The following is a 15961-nucleotide window of genomic DNA, read 5'->3' as shown; positions in this document are numbered from 1 at the left end:
TGGGAATAAGGAGCAATAGAAGATTCTAAATTGCATTACCACTAATTTATTTTTATTATATAATTGGAGAACCCTTTTATATTGTATAAAGTGAAAATGATTTATGCTGTTTATATTTTAAATATAAGTACTTTTATATACTCAACCATTGCTATTAGTGATTACAGTTAATCAGACACTCTGATTTTAAGCTACTAATAAATAACTTATATATTCATCTTCTAGCTAAAACAAAACTAATGAATATTTGTTTTGTTTACCACACTAATTTAGTATAATAATCGAGAAGAGTGGATGCTGCTGTAATTTTTTATTTTTGCCAAATTTGTACGTTTTGTGATGGACAAAGAGAATCAAGGATTGCTGCAACGCACTGAACTATAACGAAAGCTGCATACTTGTTGTCACTAAAATCCAGCTCCCACAGTTACTATCAAAACATTATTCAAACTCCTAAACTGTTATCTGAGCGTGTGCTGCTTCAAGTAGTCTTGTTTGTACTCCTCAAGCACAGCATCTGTAGTACTGAGAGGAAACCAGTTACTCTATAAGCCCAAGATTTTAAAGAGAGAAGGAGAAGCACAACACTTACTAGAGGTGAAGGCACTCGTTCATCTCCTTGGCCTGTGCTCGGCAAGCCCAGGCCATGGAAAACGTCCTCCCTTTGGCACACTCGGCGTACTTGGCCACAACAGGGTCGCATTTCCGGAACGCTTGGGCCTTCATTTTGCTGCGAAGTTCTACACCAGCAAAAAGAATACCAAACTTAACGAAAGAAAAAACCGAAAAGACCAAGAGGAAGAAACACCAAAATGCAAAAGAAAAGGGCCAATGCAAGCAAAATCGAAGACTGTAAAAAATACTTGACAGTATTGAGCGTTGATTGGATCGCAGGAGGCAAAGGAATGCGGACTCACCTTCTTCAACCTTCTTCTGGACGCGCTCCCGCCTCTTCATCACCAGCGCCTCCACAGCCTCTTGCTCCACCATTTCCTTCCACTACTAGCAAGCAGAGCTAAAACCCTAGCTGGACAAAAGAGATCGCGGTCTCGAATCCCGCGAGCCTCGGGATTCAGCTGAAAAGCAACCGATTTTTGAATTTGTCGAGTGGGCGTTTCTTCGAAGGTTAGCAAAATTTCTCACACTCAGGTGATTGGCATATCTCTCTCCACAGAAGCTTATAGCGGGGGTGGTAATATACATTGTTTGATTCTTCCTGCTCAAGAATTTACCTCGTGCTCGCCATCAAGATGTTGCTTTTGTTGCTGCATTTCTAGCTCGGAAGTTTTCTGGGGCGCGTGATCTTCTGGATCTTGAGAAGATTTCTTCGCAGCAGCAGCAGCAGCAGCGGCAGCGGCAGCCATCCGAAGATTGGGCTTGGCCGGAGCTGCTGCTCCTGCTGTTGTGGCCGCTGTCTCACCACCGCCGCCACTTCCGGAGCCACCGTGCACGGACTTCTTCTTGGCTTTGGCATGCAGGTTCGTCAGTACGCTCTGTATATCTTCTCCAAACTTGAAGTGTTTTCCCATCTACAGGAAAGGGATTACTCAGCAAAGGCGATTATCTGTGTATAGCCTCAATGAAATACCTGTGTCACTAGCGCATAGAGTGGTAAAGTGCTGTAACTGCACAGGACTTGCACGATGACTCTACAGAACAAGTGCTGCGGTTAAAAAGGCCAAAAGAGCGCGATGAAACAGATTCAAAAAAACAGGCTTTTGGGAGTGCCTTACCCAATGACAAGACGCGTGATGACAAAACCAAGATTTTCCATGAAGCAAGAATCGAAACCAAACGCTGCCTGCAAGGCAAGCAAAGCAAACATGCAGTTGCTAGTCAGCAACACTGAATAAGATTAGTTTTACCCATATCCACACGAAGAAGGCGAGCTCGAACGCATTCTGTGAAGCAAAGAAACCATAAGAGGAGTCTGAAAGCTAAGGTAAAAAAAAAAGAAAAAGAAGAAGAAAACCTGGAAGAGGACAAAGTGAATAAGATAGAGGATGAGTTTCGGCCGATTAAACCAGAAGAGCTCGTCTCGAAGATTGACCACCACGGTCGACTGGTTCTTTTGCTCTTCCGCAATCTCGACCGCGAGCGCCATTATGATATTCTGTAGCTTGGCTCCAACAACCAAAAGGATCTGCAAGCCCATGAATCAAAAAATGGAAACAAAGGAGAAAATTTACAAACCCCCAGCGGAAGAAAGGCAATCCAGAAATAAGTGTGCCATCCTGCAAGTTTTTCACAAATGCGTTTGAAGAAAATTCGAAAGAAATCCAAGCTATACCGCTGACGTTGAGCAATAGGAAGAGCACCACAAAAAACCAAAGGTAGAAACTGCAATATAAATCATTAGTTGTTCCTTGGAACGAAAACAAGAAGAAGAGGTTACCTGATGCCTACAACCTTCTTAAAGTCATCTTCCAGTACCCGAAGAAGGTACCTATGGAAGTCAAACGAGGGTGTCAAGTTGTGGTTCTGCAAAGAGATAAAAACACAACACTCAAGCTCTACCGCATGACACGACGACGACGACGACTGCTTGCTTACTCGAATGAATCCCAGGCGGAGTGTCTGGTACTCGGTATATGTCACGGAACGCCCGAACTGTCGGAAGAAGCAAACCTGGAAAGAAAACATCCTCGTTTTGCTACAGATTTTTGCAAAGCTCGAGTTACTTACGATCCAGCTGAGAAAGTCTGATGATATCCATTTTGGATTGGCATGCTTCTTTAGAAATGTGCTCTGTCTGACAAGCTTGCCGCGCTTCTTTATGCCTAGAAGAAACAAAGAAAACAGAAAGGTGAAACACGGCTTGTCTGGAGGACAGTCCGAAACAAGGAAATTTGACGTACTTGGTGTCTCGGTCTGCGGTTCGGCTTGCGCCCTTCTTTCCCAGGCACTCCATCCGTGTACCTGGATTTATTTTTTCTTTAGTGTTTCTTGTTTTTTCTTTCTTTGTTTGTTCTGAGAAAAAAAACGTACCTTGTATCTTCCTAATATCAGCGTTAGGCAGCTGTAGACTACGTGAACTACGGCCAGCACGAAGATGAAAATGTGTAGCTTGTGAAGGCCTTCTCTGGAAACAAAAGGGACCTTATTCTGCAAGAAAAACGATACAAAGCTCATGGTTTCTCGAAGTTCTAGGCCGTGAGTGATAAGAAAAAGAAGGAAGAGAGGAAAAAAAAAAAGCAAAGACTAGACTAGACTAGACCTTGGCGAAGCACTTTGACGTCTCCGCGGCCTCTTTTGAGGATTCGGATGCGAGCATACGCCGATTGAGAGCGAGGAGCCTCCGTGCGTGACCCGATGGAGTTTCGGAGGTCCCGTTGGGGGCGCCGTGTGGAGCCTCTCCCGCCAATGTCAGTGTCTTGGTATCGAATTTACACGGTAGCATATGCTCGATGAAGTTGTGTGGCATGCATATGCTGGCGATCACGGGCTGGAACACCGTCAGGAGCAGCGATATGAATCCCAGAAGCATGAGTTCTACAAACACACACAAAACACGAGCAAAAGCCACATTTTTTGAGAGCTCGAAGGCTCCGGAAAAAAAACAGCCATACCTTCTTTGATCTTGTCCAGCGCCTGGTAGAGCGATTTCTCCTTGCGCCTGCGGAGGTACTGCACTGACACGCATGTAGATTCGTAAGCCCAAGTGGCCCGATCGCTCGGCCGATCGATCGGCTTAACATTACCCTGCCCAAGTGGTGGATCGCTCGCACCAGGCCGAAAGACGCGAGGACGAAGATCGAGCAAACCAAGGCGACCGCCCATGTCGGAGTGACTTCCAGGGAGCCACCCTCGACATGTTTCTCCTCCTCGGCCATGGCCACCGGAAGAACAAGGAGCGAGAGGAAAAAAACGAGGGAGAGCGACAAGAGATATTAGCGATCTTTAGCTATGGATGTGAACAAGAAGGAAAGCCGTGTCCCAGCGCGGCTAGCTACCTAAGCCTGCTTTGTCCATGGTACTATTTCTCCCTTCGCTCGTAAGTTTCTCGCTAAGTTCTGCGGTCCAGGTGGAAGTTTGGTGATTGTTTACATTATTTCCTCTTTTAAGTGCTTAGATTCTTGCTGGGGTCGTCTCTTCGAGATATATTCCAAGCAAGGTAAAGCAGGAAACCACTTACGAATGCTTGCTCGTTTTCTTCCCTTTTTTTTCTTTCTCTCCGTTTGCTAGACTTCCTGCATCGCTTGAATAGTTATAAATCCAGTCTAGTTGCTATAGCCGAATCATGTTCACCAGTCGTATGATCACTCAGAAGAAGTGGTGTTGCTTGGATTGAGCTCGACTTCCTCCGCCTGGTCATGAGAGTGAGGCTGGCTCGCGTCGGAGTTTTGGATGGAAAGATGGTGCTTGGCTCTGTGCCTGGCTTGGGCGTGCCAGCTGCTCAAAGCATGCTGTACGTGTTCATTGAAAATGGCAGCCTTGTAGTGACTCCCCATCTACACGAGACAAGAAAGTGAGTGCCTGTGCTTTTGCTCCTGGAAATGAAATGAGAATCGTGAAACACACCTGTGTCACCAGTGCATAAAGCGGGAGCGTACTGTAGCTGCATAGGACCTGGACGATAGTCCTGCAGTCGTGAATGACGTGATGCAAAGTTAGCTGGAAAATAAAAGAAAAGAAAAGAGGTCCCTCTTACCCAATGACCAATCGAGTGATCACGAATCCAAGCCTCTCCATCAGACAAGACGTAAAGCCAAGTGTTCTCTGCGTGGAAGACGAGTCAGGAGAAGATTATATAAGCCATGTATGACTCGCTTTACCCAAATCCACAGGAAGAACGCAAGCTCAAAAGCGTTCTGGAATTAAAACGAACGAATATGAGAAATCCATAGAACACTAAGAGATTCAGTTACCTGGAAGAGAATAAAGTGGAGAAGATGCAATACGAGCTGTGGCCTTTTGAACCAGAAAAGATCGTCTCGGAGATTAGCAGTGGCTTCTTCATCATGCTGCTGCCTCACAACTTCTCCTGCTAGCGACATGATCACATACTGTAGCTTTGCTCCAATAACAAGTAGAAGCTGCAAGTACAAACCGAAAATATGATCAAACAAATCGTATGTAAATTCTTACACCCAAAGGAAGGAAAGAGATCCAAAAGTAAGTGTTCCAGCCTGTACGCTAACTTGTCAATTGAGAAGCGGTTTTCTGTATCACATACCTTTGATATCAAGCAGTAGAAACGTGACCACGAAAAGCCACAGTGGACCACTAAAGAATGAAACACTTCTCTTTCACCCCAAAATGTGAAAGAGAAGAGAGGAAGTACCTGATCCCGACAACATCTCTGTAATCATCGTGCAAAACACGAAGAATGTAGCGATGGAAGTCGAACGTTGGCCTCAGCCGGTGCTTCTGTGAATACAAGCCTTCAGAAAACAATTTCTAAACTTCTTCACGCACCTGCAGAAACCCAACACGAAGAGCTGTGTATTCAGTTTGCGTCACAGAGCTGCCAAACTGTCGAGCAAAGCAGACCTGCCAAAACAAAGGTTAGTGTTCGAGATAAACTCAAGCACAGAAAACGGACTCACGATCCAGCTCAAAAACGGCGACGACATGTATCTCGGCTTTGCATGCTTGTGCAAAAACGTCCGCTGTCTATTCAGTCTTGGTAATGCTGGGCCATGCTCCGCGATTCCATGCAACAAATATTATTAAAAACTAGCGCAAAGTGCGCAGCGGAATTTACCTGTTTCTTCTTCAGACCTCTGCGCTTCAATCTCCCACACTCCCCAGCAATGGACCTGACTAAAACGAGTAAGCGAAAACCCAATCCAGACTTGCACACCTTGTATCTTCCAAGTAACAGTGTAAAGCAACTATAAACCACATGAACAATCGCCAACAGGAAAATGAAAATGTGGAGCTTATGCAAACTGGACTTGGAAATGAAAGGAACTTTACCCTGAACATGACCACCATCAATCCAAGAGGCTATCACTTAAAATTCAGCTCACCTCGGGGCAATTGAACCTGCTGATCTCGTCAACTTCGGCCTCCGTTTCCTCGCACGGGATCATACGCCGTGTCGGCGATCTGCAAATGCGAGTCACTCCATCTCCGAAAGATGCGAGCAGGAGAGACACAAAGCCAAGAAGCATAAGCTCTGCATGGAAATGAACAGCATTTCTTGTACAAATCGGTGACTAGAAACAAACCTTCTTTGATTTTTTCGAGTGCTTGGTACAACGGTTTGCTTCTCGATCTCTCTTCCCGCTGCTGCAGCCACTGCAAAATTCAATTGCAGCATCAGAGCAAGAGAAAAACAGATCAGCGAAAGAACGATCAAGTATTACCTTGCCAGTGAAGTGAATGGATCGCTCCAAACCGAAGGACGCAAGAACGAAGATGGAGCAGACGATGGCCACAGCCCATGTCGGTGTCACTTCTAAGCTGCGATCCTTCGCTTCCTCCATCTCTGAGTTTCTTTCCTGTCCTCTTTTTTTTCCTCGGGAAATGTGTGAATGCTTATACAACTAATAGTCCAGGAGTTGTATGACCCCGTGACGTCACTACTTAGAACTTACCCGGAGAAACATAAGTTTTTTGTTCATGAATCAAAAGCCTCCTCCTCGAAGGCATCACACTGAATTCTAAGAAAGTCCGATCAGACCACCTTCACCGGTTTGTTTCTTCATGTACTCATCAGACAGTCGCATCTTTGTCACCATTTTCTGTTCCTCGACTAGAGAGGTCCCGGCTTTCAGTAGACTCGTGAGTGTTTGCTACAAAGGCTAGCAATCAAAATCCGTTACCTCAAATAGATATAAGTACCTCAGGCGGATTGAAATCAATGGTTTTCTTTTTGCTCTGGCGAAATATTTCGTTGAGTTTCTCGGGACCACCATTAGATTCCAGCCACTGCAGGCAGCACTCAGCAGCATAAGAGCCGTAAGGAAAATGAAGTCAAGACTACCTTCCACAATTCTTCGTCACATGCTCTGGACTTTAGAGCACCGTAGAAGTCTAGAGCTAATCAAAGATGGTCCAAATCACGTCGTCAATTTCCACGAGAGCGACCCTTACCTTGATTAGGAAATTTGTCAACAATAGTTTCGACGTCCACGCGTGAAAGACCGTCTTTGGAGTACATACGGTAGACAATATTGATCAGATCCTCTCTACTTGGTTGCCTGCGAAGTAGATCAGAACCAAGCAGTGGTACACAAGCCGAGCGCAGTACACATACCAGTAAAACTTGTCCATTCGACCGTCGCGAATAAGCGGCGCCCAAAGAGTCGAGAAATCGTTCCCCGTTACGATAATTGGAACCCGCTTGATAACGTCTCCTTCCCGCCAATCTTGACCAACGCTAACTTGTGTTGGATTGTCGGCCAGGTTCATCAGCGTACCCACCACAATTTGATTGTTCACTGTCATCTGGGTGTTTTCTGCACCGTGAGTCAAACAAAAATAAACTTCCCCTGACAACAATTTGCACTTGCCTACCAAATCGCCCAATGCCAGCATCAATATCGTTGATCATCAGGCAGCTCAGTTTTCCCTGGTACAGAGACGTTAAAGAGTGCTTTTGTCCAGTAAGTCGCAGCACGTACCTGATTTTTTACAACTTGTGCAGCTGTTCTGTAACGATCCCTGATCAAGCGTCCGGGTTCACCTGGATGAAGAACGAGAAAAGCTTAGCTTCCCATACAAAACGCATGAACTCACCAGCTCTTTCCGACTCCATTTCTCCCGCAGACATGATGACAGGCTCCACTCCCATGGCCTTAAATATTAGCTCGGTCTGGAAAGTCTTTCCTTGCCCTTTACCACCCCATACACCTGTATCATTTGTGAGTGAAAGAAATAACGTACTGGGAAAATGCATACCGAGGATGAGAGGGACACTAGTGTCTAGCTGCTCGGCAACATAATTTTTGACAATGTGCGTCACTAGAAGGTCATATCCATTAGCTCCGATTTCGGTCACAAGAATTTATACACTCACCTACAGCATCCTGTAAGTCCTTGTCAGAACAATGGTTATAGTCAAACGACACAAGTGACATACCAGAAATGCCGGGGCTATATAGTAGTCTCCTTGCAAATGCTCGAACGAACGTGTGACTTTCTGCCTGTAAGCGAACACAATATCGGCTGGGGAAAACAACACTTCAGAGGACGAAGAAACAAACGAGCGTCAAAAGCTTACCTTCCTTTCCAAGAAAATCACCAACAAAAACGTTATCGATCATCCCTTGACGTGCTCCGACGGTGATGTTCATATTATCGGCCTCTTTTCCAAGCCTGTAGAGATAATCTTCGCCTACAGAATCCTTGGCAGTCCATGATGAAGGCCCCAGCCTCTCCTGCACCGGTTCATTTTCCCTGGGTGACGACGACGAGCAGGAGGGACTTGAGTATGATAGTGAAGAGCGAAGACTCGAAGCTCTCCTTCTACAGAAGTGGATGCCTGCTGTAAGATGCCTGTGCTGCTCATAATTTCCCATCAGAAACGCCGAATTTCCTACCATCCCGGCCATTCCACTAGTGCTGCTGTAAACCCCTTGAAACAATGCCGTGGTCATTGAATTCCTTCCTCCATTTCTAGCCACACGAGAGCTCGCCTCTTTCCAGTAAATGACAAGATTAAAATCGTAACCCACCTGTACTGCTCCTCTATATACCGAGGTCGAATGAAGGTATACACTCAAAATCTTCGTCCATCTGTTGTTCTATACCTGCTTGGGTACCGCGTAACCGAGATTGTTTAGTAGCTTCAGCCTCCAGTGCGTCAAGATCTAGATCATCAAAGAAGTCGTCCGCGATTGGCTCGTGGCTCGGCCCAGCACCTGTACTAGCTTTCCAAGGATCCCTGTTTTCCATGCCTGTCCTGCAACTAATGCCATTTGATACCTCCACATCAGTCTTCACTGCTGCGTCTATCGCGTTATTTGACGGGCCTGCTCCCGTATGAAAGCTCAGCTTCCTCTTTCTAAATTCCTTCGTGCTGCACTCGACTTCTTCTTGCTCGTTACGTGTGTGCAACTCGGGCCGTGGCGGTAGTAAATTAAACGTGACGGACTTTTTACCACTGTCGGATGCAGGAACCGATGGTTGATGAGAGGATTTTTGGGATGACTTGCATAGGCTGCTAGAAGTAGGAGTGCTGCCGGAATGAAGGGACCGCATGTAAGCCAAGGCTTCAGCCGGGGACTGTGAGAGCAGGGATCGTCTGTAAAAATGAAAGTTCAATAAAAGAGTGGAACATCACCCTTTCATCAGACCTGTAAATCGCCATCATATCCACAGGAGCACCGCTACCGGGACCGCTGGTATGGACATTGTCGTCAATGAAACTATCGCTACACGTACAATTTTCATGATCAGTGTCAGGAGAAACTTCCGCATCCGAAGAAACTCTACAGCGAAAAACAATTAGACAGCAAACAATATAAGGAAAACATACTCGGCCTCGTCATCAATAAAATGCCGAACGGCTTCCTTTATCTGTTCCTTTTCTGAAAGATGAAGCAAGTTGAGATTCAATCGGCGGATCACGATATGTATATTACCTGTATCAGTCGCCCGATTTTCATCTTTGAAAGTTGCCAACAGTGGCAGAAGTTCTCGTCCCCTTTTAAGCCGTTTCAAAGGACGAGGCTTCCTAACTGCGGAGGGAAGTTCACTACTAGGACACTTCCAGTCTTCGTTACTGCTGTTTCCGCCACTTCTCTGGACACGAGCCTCCGAAGGCAGTCTTGTAAAAATGGGACTTTCAAAGATTACTTCCGCCTTTGCGATGTCAGGTGTTTCTGGCACGAATTCCACCAGTTTCGGACTTTCACTTATTGGCACCGGAGACGCGTTATGTGTGCTTTCTAGCTGCTTGCTATCGGGTGCTCTTCCGAATAAATCAGGTGGTGAAGATACCATCACGTACCCCTCATTTGTGATGGAAATGGCACCATTGGTGAAGTAAAATTGATGGTTTGGCGGAGAGCTTTGTTCTGGAGCAGGATGTAAAGTTTCTGCTGGAGCATTTTCAGCACTTGCGTCTACAAGTGATTCATATGGATCTGGATGAAATGGATAGTCTTGCCAGCCCTGATCACCAGCATGGTCAAAGACCGCGTCTTCGTCATTTTTGGCTACCTGCAAAACAAAACTTACTCCAGCCATATACTCAACATATATGTACCTTATCACTTTTTGAAAGCGGCAGTTCACGGTGACTGTTATCAACGGCATTTGAAGGCGGGAGTGTATCAATAGCGTTCCGAGGTGGCAGCTCACGCAGCTCACGCAGCTCTTGCAATACATCAATAAGCATTGAGGTGGTCCTTGAGGAATGTTTAACACTGTGAATAGCAGTAGCAATAAGCTGGTTATTCGGAAATGCAATAAGTGATGGACTCCAGATTTCCTCCTCCGGTGACTTAAAGTACTTTGACAGCATCGCGCTCTCGTCTGCTGTAAGCTCGGCAATCGGATTAAATGTCGTTTGAGTTTTGTCTTGTTTCGCTTTACGAAAGCGAGGCACAAATTTCTCAATTGTAAGCTTTGTCATTTGTACCTGTGGTGTAAAGGCATGAGGAACCTGCATGATAAAGAAATGTTATAACATATAGCAATTAGGAAACATTTACCATTCTAGAGCTGGCATGAAAGTTGAAGCTTCGTAGCCCACCATTCATCATGTGCTTGCCGATAGCTTTGCCTTTAGCTTGTTTGTTCAGATAACCTTGAATTTCTGTTCCCTCACTAGCCAAAACAAGTGCCGTCTGTCAAGGAAACCAGTATATCATACAAAAGCTAGAAAAAGGATATCCACTCGGCCATCACGTTTTCGGCCAGTTCGTCCCATGCGTTGAATCATCCTCAAAGGAGAGATATTGGCATCAAAACAGATAACCAGATCCACTTCCATAATGTCGAGCCCTTCTTCACCAATACAGGTAGCGACGATAGTGTTGTAACCACCAGCTCGAAACTTCTGAAATGCAACATGTCACACAATTTTCATGTTTCCAAAAAAGAAGCAGACCTGAAGCACTTGCTGCTGAATCTTTTGAGATTGTCCTTTAGAAGTTTTCCCTGCAAAGAAGTTGAGCATCTTATAGGTAGATATGAAACTAACCAGAGCTTTGCCCAACAAACTCCATAGCTTTCACGGGACCGTTAATCTTGCCTAAGCACTCCATTATGTCCCTAAGGCAAGCATATCAGGAACAAAAAGAAAAGTTCTGAAGTTCATACTTTACGCTCTCCCTGAAATTCGTGAAGATAATTGCCCTTGTATTCCCTGAATTGTCAGCACCTGACGGTGGAGAGGGAGTTAACATGTTAATAAAAAAGCGATCTTCTTACCGAAGTGAGCCAAGATAATTTCTTCCATCTTATCAAGCTTAGGACTTGGAGCACCGTGATTTATAGTCTGCTGCATTAACTGTTTAACATGAAGCAGCTTTTCATTTCGACCCATCATCCGTGCAAGTAACCTGTGACAAAGAAATTATCAGTAGTTAGAAATATGGGAAACTGTCGTACCCTTGCTGCAATTTTTGTTGAAGCATTTCAAAGGCTGGTTTTATACCGTGACTAGAAAGTAGCTTGAGTATGTGGCATAACGTTATACCTACTCCAAAACACCCTTCCAGTTCACCAGTTTGCCCTTGAGCAAGAGATACTGGAGGAACTTGTCGAAATTTCTCTCTCGCAGTGAGAAATTCATAGGGAGTGAGCTGGCACCAAAAACCATCAGAACAAGATCATGACGAATGAAAACTGTACCCTTGCAATATCCCTGTTGTAAAACACTCCATAGTTACAGAGTTTTAAAACTACTGGCTGGAGGATATCTGAAAGCATGTCTCTGAGCTTCTTCGATTCTGCATTCAACGGAACCTACAAATAAAATCGTGAACTAGCATCGCGTCAGCTTCTCTAATTTCCAAGTAGCAAAATCATACCGTAATAACTTCGAGCTTCCTGTCGTGCGTGTACTGGCTCACGTCGTGATCATACTCGTCACGGTACTCCAGGCAAGATATATTTAGATTATCAACGACAGATTGTATTGTTGCATGTTTAGCTGCAGCCAAAACATTTCAGGAAGTAAAGGCGGATGTTTCTATAACTTACATCCAGGTGTTGCTGTCAAAGCCAGTATTCGCAACACTATTTTCGCAGCCATTATCTGTCTGTGGTACGTTAGCACCGAAAACAAGAACAATTTTTTTTACAATATAACCTCTCGGACAGCCACACAATACGCGTAATTTCCAAGAGCGCGATGAGCCTCATCCACAACAAGGCAGACAAGTTGTTGTAGTGGGCAACTACCTGTATTCGGCAATCGATCAAGACGAAAAGAAAAGCGAGAAAGGATACTTTACCAGACTTTATGTCTTTTTCAAGAACTTGTGGTGTAACAAAAAAGACCCGCTTGCTTTTCCAAAAAGCTGCTCGTTGCGAGGGATTAATCTGTCCTGTCATATCTATCGTCAACGCCTGCAGACAATTTCCACTGTAAAGGCCATCACAACTAGCAAACGTACCTGAGGAATGCCCACAACGTTGTGACAGGCTTCAATTTGCTGAACAACCAGTGGCTTCGAAGGAGCTGTAAACACAACCTTTCCTACGAGAGAGACATCACCTTGAGAATCAAAGGAAGAAACCATCCGAAAGCATACCTTCCGGAAACCATCGGTAAAAGTTGTACATCACTACGGCGGCAATCAATGTCTTTCCAAGTCCGGTTGGCAGTGAAACCAAGGTGTTCGTAAAGAGCGCCGTCTTTGCAATAGAGAACTGATACTCCCGACATGGAACATTTTCTGCGCAAAGATCAGAGATAAAACAGGTAAACAACACAAAGAAAACGCGCAAGAAGACGAATCAGAAAGGATTTCAAGTAATTGTTGGTGAAGGAAATAACTCGGAACTAAAAAAGAAATCGAATTGAAGAGAATGTATGAAACAAACCTGGATACACCCAAGTAGTCGCAGCAACAGGATCAATGGGCACTTGTATCCCTTCCACATCTCCATCTCTAGCTTGATTTTGCTCACCACTATTCGCCCGTCCTCTAAAGAAAGAATCGAGTGTTTGCTGTCGCCCAGCTCGATGCTGCGCCTCAACATTTTGCTTGCTCTGCAAATACCCGGCCTCCACATTCTCCACCTCCGTCACGGCCGCCGCCCAGTCGATACCCTGGCCGATCCAACCAGGGTCTCAAGCGATAAACAAGAGGAAGAACACACTCACATCATCATCAAAACCTGCCGCATTCCCAGGCAAGGGCATTCCACCGAGCCGATCCGGGCGCGTTCATGCGATCAGCTGATGGAATCCTCGCTCCCGCGGCATCCTCTAACCCTAGAGCGCTCGCTTGGCGGCAAACATTAGGGCTTTTAGCATTTCTTTAAAACGCTTGGTTTGCTTAAGTTATTCTTATTTATTAATCCAACTGATCAAATAAAATTTATAATTATAAGCATGTTTGTAGTTTATAAACACAAGATTATATCAACTATTAAATGATAAAATAAAAAAGAATATACTAGAAAGGGTTTAAGAAAGTTTATAAATTATAAATACAAGATTGATTTAAATGAATAACAACCATTAGATGGTAGAATATTTTAGAATATTCAAATATATTTGAGATTTGCTTAAGTAAACCAAAAACTTCAAAGAAAAGAGGAAGAGAGATTTCTCCATGTTCATCCTGCGATTAGAAGCGAGCTTTGGTTTGCCAGGCCGACATTGCACACATGATCACGTCCTTCCACCCCAGCAGGACCCAATTCTCATCCCTTCCACACCGAAAGTGCTCGCTATACTTGTATCCTCCCCACGTAGTCTTCATCCTCTCGTAATCCTCGTCCTCGACCGGGAATGGCTTGAATCCAGCGCGCTTGGCCCTCACGTCCCAGGTCTTGTACTTCTCCGGCCGCTCCACTTGATCCAATCCATCGCACGCCACCACGTTCATGATCACCTTCTGGAACGTCTTCTCCATCAAGCTCCGCTGCTCCAGATCGTCGCTCAACCACGCGTCCGTGTACTCCATCTTCGCCGTGTAATACTCGAGCGCCGCCTCGAACTTTGGGAGGAAGAACGGCGAGCTCATGGACGAGTTCCCCACGGTCATCACCACCAGCTTGGGGCTCATCTTGCTGATCCTCTCGAGCAGAAGCTTGCGAGGATTGTTAATGGCGACCCACTCGTCCTTCATGTTTTGCAGCCTGCCGTTGGAGTTGACGACCAGGAACTCGTTCGAGTGCGTCACCGGCTGGACCGTCTCCCAGGAGTTGGACTGGATCGAGCAGAACTCGAGCTGGACACCGTGTGATCTCGCGTACTCGGTCAGGTGCTGCCCCGCTTGTGTCACCTCGGGAACCATTGGCAGATCGATCCCGGTGATCTTGAGATGTGGAGGACCTTCCGGACGGACGCTCAAAGCCTTGATTAACGACGGCCACTGCTGGCCGCAGAAGAGCCCATAGTCGACGATGTGGACTCTCCTCGCTCCAGCGCAAGCTCGGAGAATCACATCGTTGGCGAAGGTGTGGATCCTCGAGGAAGGGAGGCACGCGATCCGGCTGCCCGAGAGAATCCTCCTGGTGGTCATTCCAGCCGCCAGAGCCCTGTATGTCTGCGGCCCTGTTCCTGTCACCCGGGCTACCAGCGCTTCGATGAAGAACATCGCAAGCCTCTCTAGCGGAGTCGACTGTGACGAGACCACTTGCCTGAGATCGCTTGCCAGGGCGTAGAAAGCCGCGAAGTCCTTGGCTGCTACGGCTCGAGCACACTCCATCAAGCACCACTGTATATCTACAGTCGGAGAATTTGGGGACTCGTCGATCACGCCACTGACGAAACCTGCGTCGCTGGGTGAGCCTGGTGAGTCGCTCTCCCTGGAACTCTCCCTGCTCGAGGAAGAAGGGGAAACGATTGCCGTGAGCTCGTCCAGCAGACCTTGGTAAGATCTCTGCGGAGGAAGAGATTCAACCTCGTCGTCTTCGTCCATGAGCATTCTGGACAGATAGGAGAGCGTTGGATCGTTGGAATCAGGCGACCATTGCTGCTCCGTGTAGAAACTAGCCGCTGGCTCGAGCTTTACCTCGTGTTGCTGGAGAACCCTTCTCAGCTTGGTTACCAAATCCTCCCCCAGATTTCCCATCCGCGCCAGAAACCCTGCAAAGACAGACCCTTATGATCCAAGTCTAACGCACGTGGTGGAAACAGCCTTGATCGACGTGGTAGCTGAGGTGGACAAAAATCAGCCACGTGGCAGATTCCAGGAATCTTCAAAATCAAGGAGACAGCAAAAGTTAAATGGGAAATTAAAATTTGGATAGAAAGTGTGCCAGAAACATGGCACAAGGTATCATTATTGAGCTTGGAGGATAACAAGAGGGATGGGAGGTTAGGCTAGACTTTTTTTTATTTCCACCTTCTTTAAAAAGAAGAGAGTGTTCTTTGTGAGGAATTTACTTTGGATTGTGATTCTAGGACCACTATACAGTTAATATCAAAGATTCCCAGCCCAACTCACTAAAAACTGTGGCAATTTCTCCATCCCGAGCATGAAGCTGTTAAAGCAACCAAAGAAGAGTCTGGATATAAAGAAGCTCACTACCCTCTGTTTAATATGGTCTCAGATGTTCTAATATTTAAAACCTTATCTATGACTTTTCCTGGTCTAAATCAGGTTCTTAATCATGGGTTAAAAACCTTGTAACAATTGCTTCTATTTATCTTGACATAATTTATCTATAGATAAAATATTCAAGCAGCATAGCAAGTTTTTATTAAATATTTCAAACATATACAATATAAAAGGTTTAAAGATTTATTTTATTTGATTTTTTATAGAAGAACAATTTACAGATCTTTAGAATTTTTATTATATATTATATATTATATTTTTTTAGTCTTTTGGTGATATCAATATAAATTAAATGCTTTATATGTGATACAAATACC

The 15961-nt window shown here is 45.4% G+C and overlaps 6 protein-coding genes across 17 annotated transcripts; all 6 read right to left on the bottom strand.

The window, feature by feature from the left end:
• Positions 1 to 286: 286 nt before the first annotated feature.
• LOC9655589 (uncharacterized protein DDB_G0275933) lies at positions 287 to 1036 on the bottom strand. The gene is made up of 3 exons (XM_002963953.2): positions 918 to 1036; positions 593 to 740; positions 287 to 525 (listed from the first exon to the last, which is right to left on the bottom strand). The coding sequence occupies exons 1-3, from the start codon at positions 988 to 990 to the stop codon at positions 462 to 464; spliced, it is 285 nt and encodes a 94-aa protein (XP_002963999.2). The 5' UTR covers positions 991 to 1036; the 3' UTR covers positions 287 to 461.
• Positions 1037 to 1071: 35 nt separating this feature from the next.
• Positions 1072 to 4264, bottom strand: LOC9655588 (MLO-like protein 13). Of its 4 annotated transcripts, none has more exons than XM_024668831.1 (15): positions 3702 to 3856; positions 3570 to 3627; positions 3218 to 3492; positions 2989 to 3105; positions 2859 to 2919; positions 2686 to 2780; positions 2554 to 2628; positions 2396 to 2481; positions 2291 to 2340; positions 2194 to 2234; positions 1973 to 2143; positions 1866 to 1901; positions 1734 to 1801; positions 1589 to 1649; positions 1072 to 1529 (listed from the first exon to the last, which is right to left on the bottom strand). In XM_024668831.1, exons 1-15 carry the CDS (start codon positions 3831 to 3833, stop codon positions 1221 to 1223), a joined length of 1635 nt encoding a protein of 544 aa, XP_024524599.1. In that variant the 5' UTR covers positions 3834 to 3856; the 3' UTR covers positions 1072 to 1220. The 4 variants fall into 4 exon arrangements, with proteins under 4 accessions (XP_024524599.1, XP_024524600.1, XP_024524598.1 ...); XM_024668832.1 differs by having other exon boundaries at positions 3570 to 3632; positions 3702 to 3831; XM_024668830.1 differs by having other exon boundaries at positions 3570 to 4264.
• On the bottom strand, positions 4028 to 6456 carry LOC112344338 (MLO-like protein 1). Of its 3 annotated transcripts, XM_024668842.1 has the most exons (16): positions 6315 to 6456; positions 6177 to 6246; positions 5976 to 6124; positions 5807 to 5923; positions 5708 to 5762; positions 5550 to 5635; positions 5419 to 5493; positions 5285 to 5370; positions 5177 to 5226; positions 5089 to 5129; positions 4869 to 5036; positions 4776 to 4811; positions 4652 to 4719; positions 4522 to 4582; positions 4249 to 4451; positions 4028 to 4190 (listed from the first exon to the last, which is right to left on the bottom strand). In XM_024668842.1, exons 1-15 carry the CDS (start codon positions 6432 to 6434, stop codon positions 4260 to 4262), a joined length of 1374 nt encoding a protein of 457 aa, XP_024524610.1. In that variant the 5' UTR covers positions 6435 to 6456; the 3' UTR covers positions 4028 to 4190; positions 4249 to 4259. The 3 variants fall into 3 exon arrangements, with proteins under 3 accessions (XP_024524610.1, XP_024524609.1, XP_024524611.1); XM_024668841.1 differs by having other exon boundaries at positions 4028 to 4451; XM_024668843.1 differs by lacking the exon at positions 5807 to 5923 and having other exon boundaries at positions 4028 to 4451.
• A 94-nt stretch (positions 6457 to 6550) lies between these two features.
• On the bottom strand, positions 6551 to 8671 carry LOC9655587 (ribulose bisphosphate carboxylase/oxygenase activase, chloroplastic). The gene is made up of 12 exons (XM_024668844.1): positions 8174 to 8671; positions 8033 to 8118; positions 7970 to 7979; positions 7852 to 7914; positions 7690 to 7803; positions 7575 to 7636; positions 7468 to 7522; positions 7208 to 7409; positions 7045 to 7151; positions 6935 to 6990; positions 6793 to 6879; positions 6551 to 6743 (listed from the first exon to the last, which is right to left on the bottom strand). The coding sequence occupies exons 1-12, from the start codon at positions 8547 to 8549 to the stop codon at positions 6612 to 6614; spliced, it is 1350 nt and encodes a 449-aa protein (XP_024524612.1). The 5' UTR covers positions 8550 to 8671; the 3' UTR covers positions 6551 to 6611.
• Positions 8470 to 13358, bottom strand: LOC112344336 (DEAD-box ATP-dependent RNA helicase FANCM-like). Of its 7 annotated transcripts, XM_024668813.1 has the most exons (22): positions 13235 to 13358; positions 12952 to 13180; positions 12660 to 12803; positions 12522 to 12604; positions 12360 to 12474; positions 12215 to 12306; positions 12106 to 12160; positions 11934 to 12055; positions 11755 to 11868; positions 11512 to 11705; positions 11332 to 11462; positions 11221 to 11281; positions 11102 to 11172; positions 11009 to 11058; positions 10792 to 10957; positions 10611 to 10738; positions 10163 to 10561; positions 9537 to 10116; positions 9431 to 9482; positions 9249 to 9383; positions 8628 to 9196; positions 8470 to 8568 (listed from the first exon to the last, which is right to left on the bottom strand). In XM_024668813.1, exons 1-21 carry the CDS (start codon positions 13271 to 13273, stop codon positions 8641 to 8643), a joined length of 3516 nt encoding a protein of 1171 aa, XP_024524581.1. In that variant the 5' UTR covers positions 13274 to 13358; the 3' UTR covers positions 8470 to 8568; positions 8628 to 8640. The 7 variants fall into 7 exon arrangements, with proteins under 7 accessions (XP_024524581.1, XP_024524580.1, XP_024524582.1 ...); XM_024668812.1 differs by having other exon boundaries at positions 8543 to 9196; XM_024668814.1 differs by having other exon boundaries at positions 8543 to 9196; positions 10792 to 10954.
• A 249-nt stretch (positions 13359 to 13607) lies between these two features.
• Positions 13608 to 15180, bottom strand: LOC9655586 (scarecrow-like protein 14). The gene has a single exon (XM_002963950.2). The coding sequence runs from the start codon at positions 15153 to 15155 to the stop codon at positions 13704 to 13706; it is 1452 nt and encodes a 483-aa protein (XP_002963996.1). The 5' UTR covers positions 15156 to 15180; the 3' UTR covers positions 13608 to 13703.
• Between the last annotated feature and the right edge of the window lie 781 nt (positions 15181 to 15961).

This window comes from Selaginella moellendorffii, unplaced genomic scaffold (assembly GCF_000143415.4).
Source record: "Selaginella moellendorffii unplaced genomic scaffold, v1.0 SELMOscaffold_4, whole genome shotgun sequence".
Classification (NCBI taxonomy): domain Eukaryota; kingdom Viridiplantae; phylum Streptophyta; class Lycopodiopsida; order Selaginellales; family Selaginellaceae; genus Selaginella; species Selaginella moellendorffii.
The sequence above is the reverse complement of the archived record's forward strand: the minus strand, read 5'-3'. Positions and strand labels throughout refer to the sequence as shown.

Coding starts and splice junctions, on each gene's coding strand:
- LOC9655589 (XM_002963953.2), bottom strand. CDS start 990: ATGGTGGAGCAAGAGGCTGTGGAGGCGCTGGTGATGAAGAGGCGGGAG. Junction 741..917: donor CCAGAAGAAGGTTGAAGAAG/GTGAGTCCGCAT, acceptor TTGCTGGTGTAG/AACTTCGCAGCAAAATGAAG. Junction 526..592: donor AACGAGTGCCTTCACCTCTA/GTAAGTGTTGTG, acceptor GTTTCCTCTCAG/TACTACAGATGCTGTGCTTG.
- LOC9655588 (XM_024668830.1), bottom strand. CDS start 3,780: ATGGGCGGTCGCCTTGGTTTGCTCGATCTTCGTCCTCGCGTCTTTCGG. Junction 2,781..2,858: donor ACCGCAGACCGAGACACCAA/GTACGTCAAATT, acceptor TGTTTCTTCTAG/GCATAAAGAAGCGCGGCAAG. Junction 1,902..1,972: donor TTCACTTTGTCCTCTTCCAG/GTTTTCTTCTTC, acceptor TTTGCTTCACAG/AATGCGTTCGAGCTCGCCTT.
- LOC112344338 (XM_024668841.1), bottom strand. CDS start 6,434: ATGGAGGAAGCGAAGGATCGCAGCTTAGAAGTGACACCGACATGGGCT. Junction 5,494..5,549: donor CGCCGTTTTTGAGCTGGATC/GTGAGTCCGTTT, acceptor TTGTTTTGGCAG/GTCTGCTTTGCTCGACAGTT. Junction 4,720..4,775: donor CGTTCTTCCTGTGGATTTGG/GTAAAGCGAGTC, acceptor TCTTCCACGCAG/AGAACACTTGGCTTTACGTC.
- LOC9655587 (XM_024668844.1), bottom strand. CDS start 8,549: ATGACCACGGCATTGTTTCAAGGGGTTTACAGCAGCACTAGTGGAATG. Junction 7,410..7,467: donor TGCTGGCATTGGGCGATTTG/GTAGGCAAGTGC, acceptor CTCACGGTGCAG/AAAACACCCAGATGACAGTG. Junction 7,152..7,207: donor CGAATGGACAAGTTTTACTG/GTATGTGTACTG, acceptor TCTACTTCGCAG/GCAACCAAGTAGAGAGGATC.
- LOC112344336 (XM_024668813.1), bottom strand. CDS start 13,273: ATGCCCTTGCCTGGGAATGCGGCAGGTTTTGATGATGAT. Junction 12,307..12,359: donor TGAAAAAGACATAAAGTCTG/GTAAAGTATCCT, acceptor TGCCGAATACAG/GTAGTTGCCCACTACAACAA. Junction 10,739..10,791: donor AAAACGTGATGGCCGAGTGG/ATATCCTTTTTC, acceptor GACAGACGGCAC/TTGTTTTGGCTAGTGAGGGA.
- LOC9655586 (XM_002963950.2), bottom strand. CDS start 15,155: ATGGGAAATCTGGGGGAGGATTTGGTAACCAAGCTGAGAAGGGTTCTC.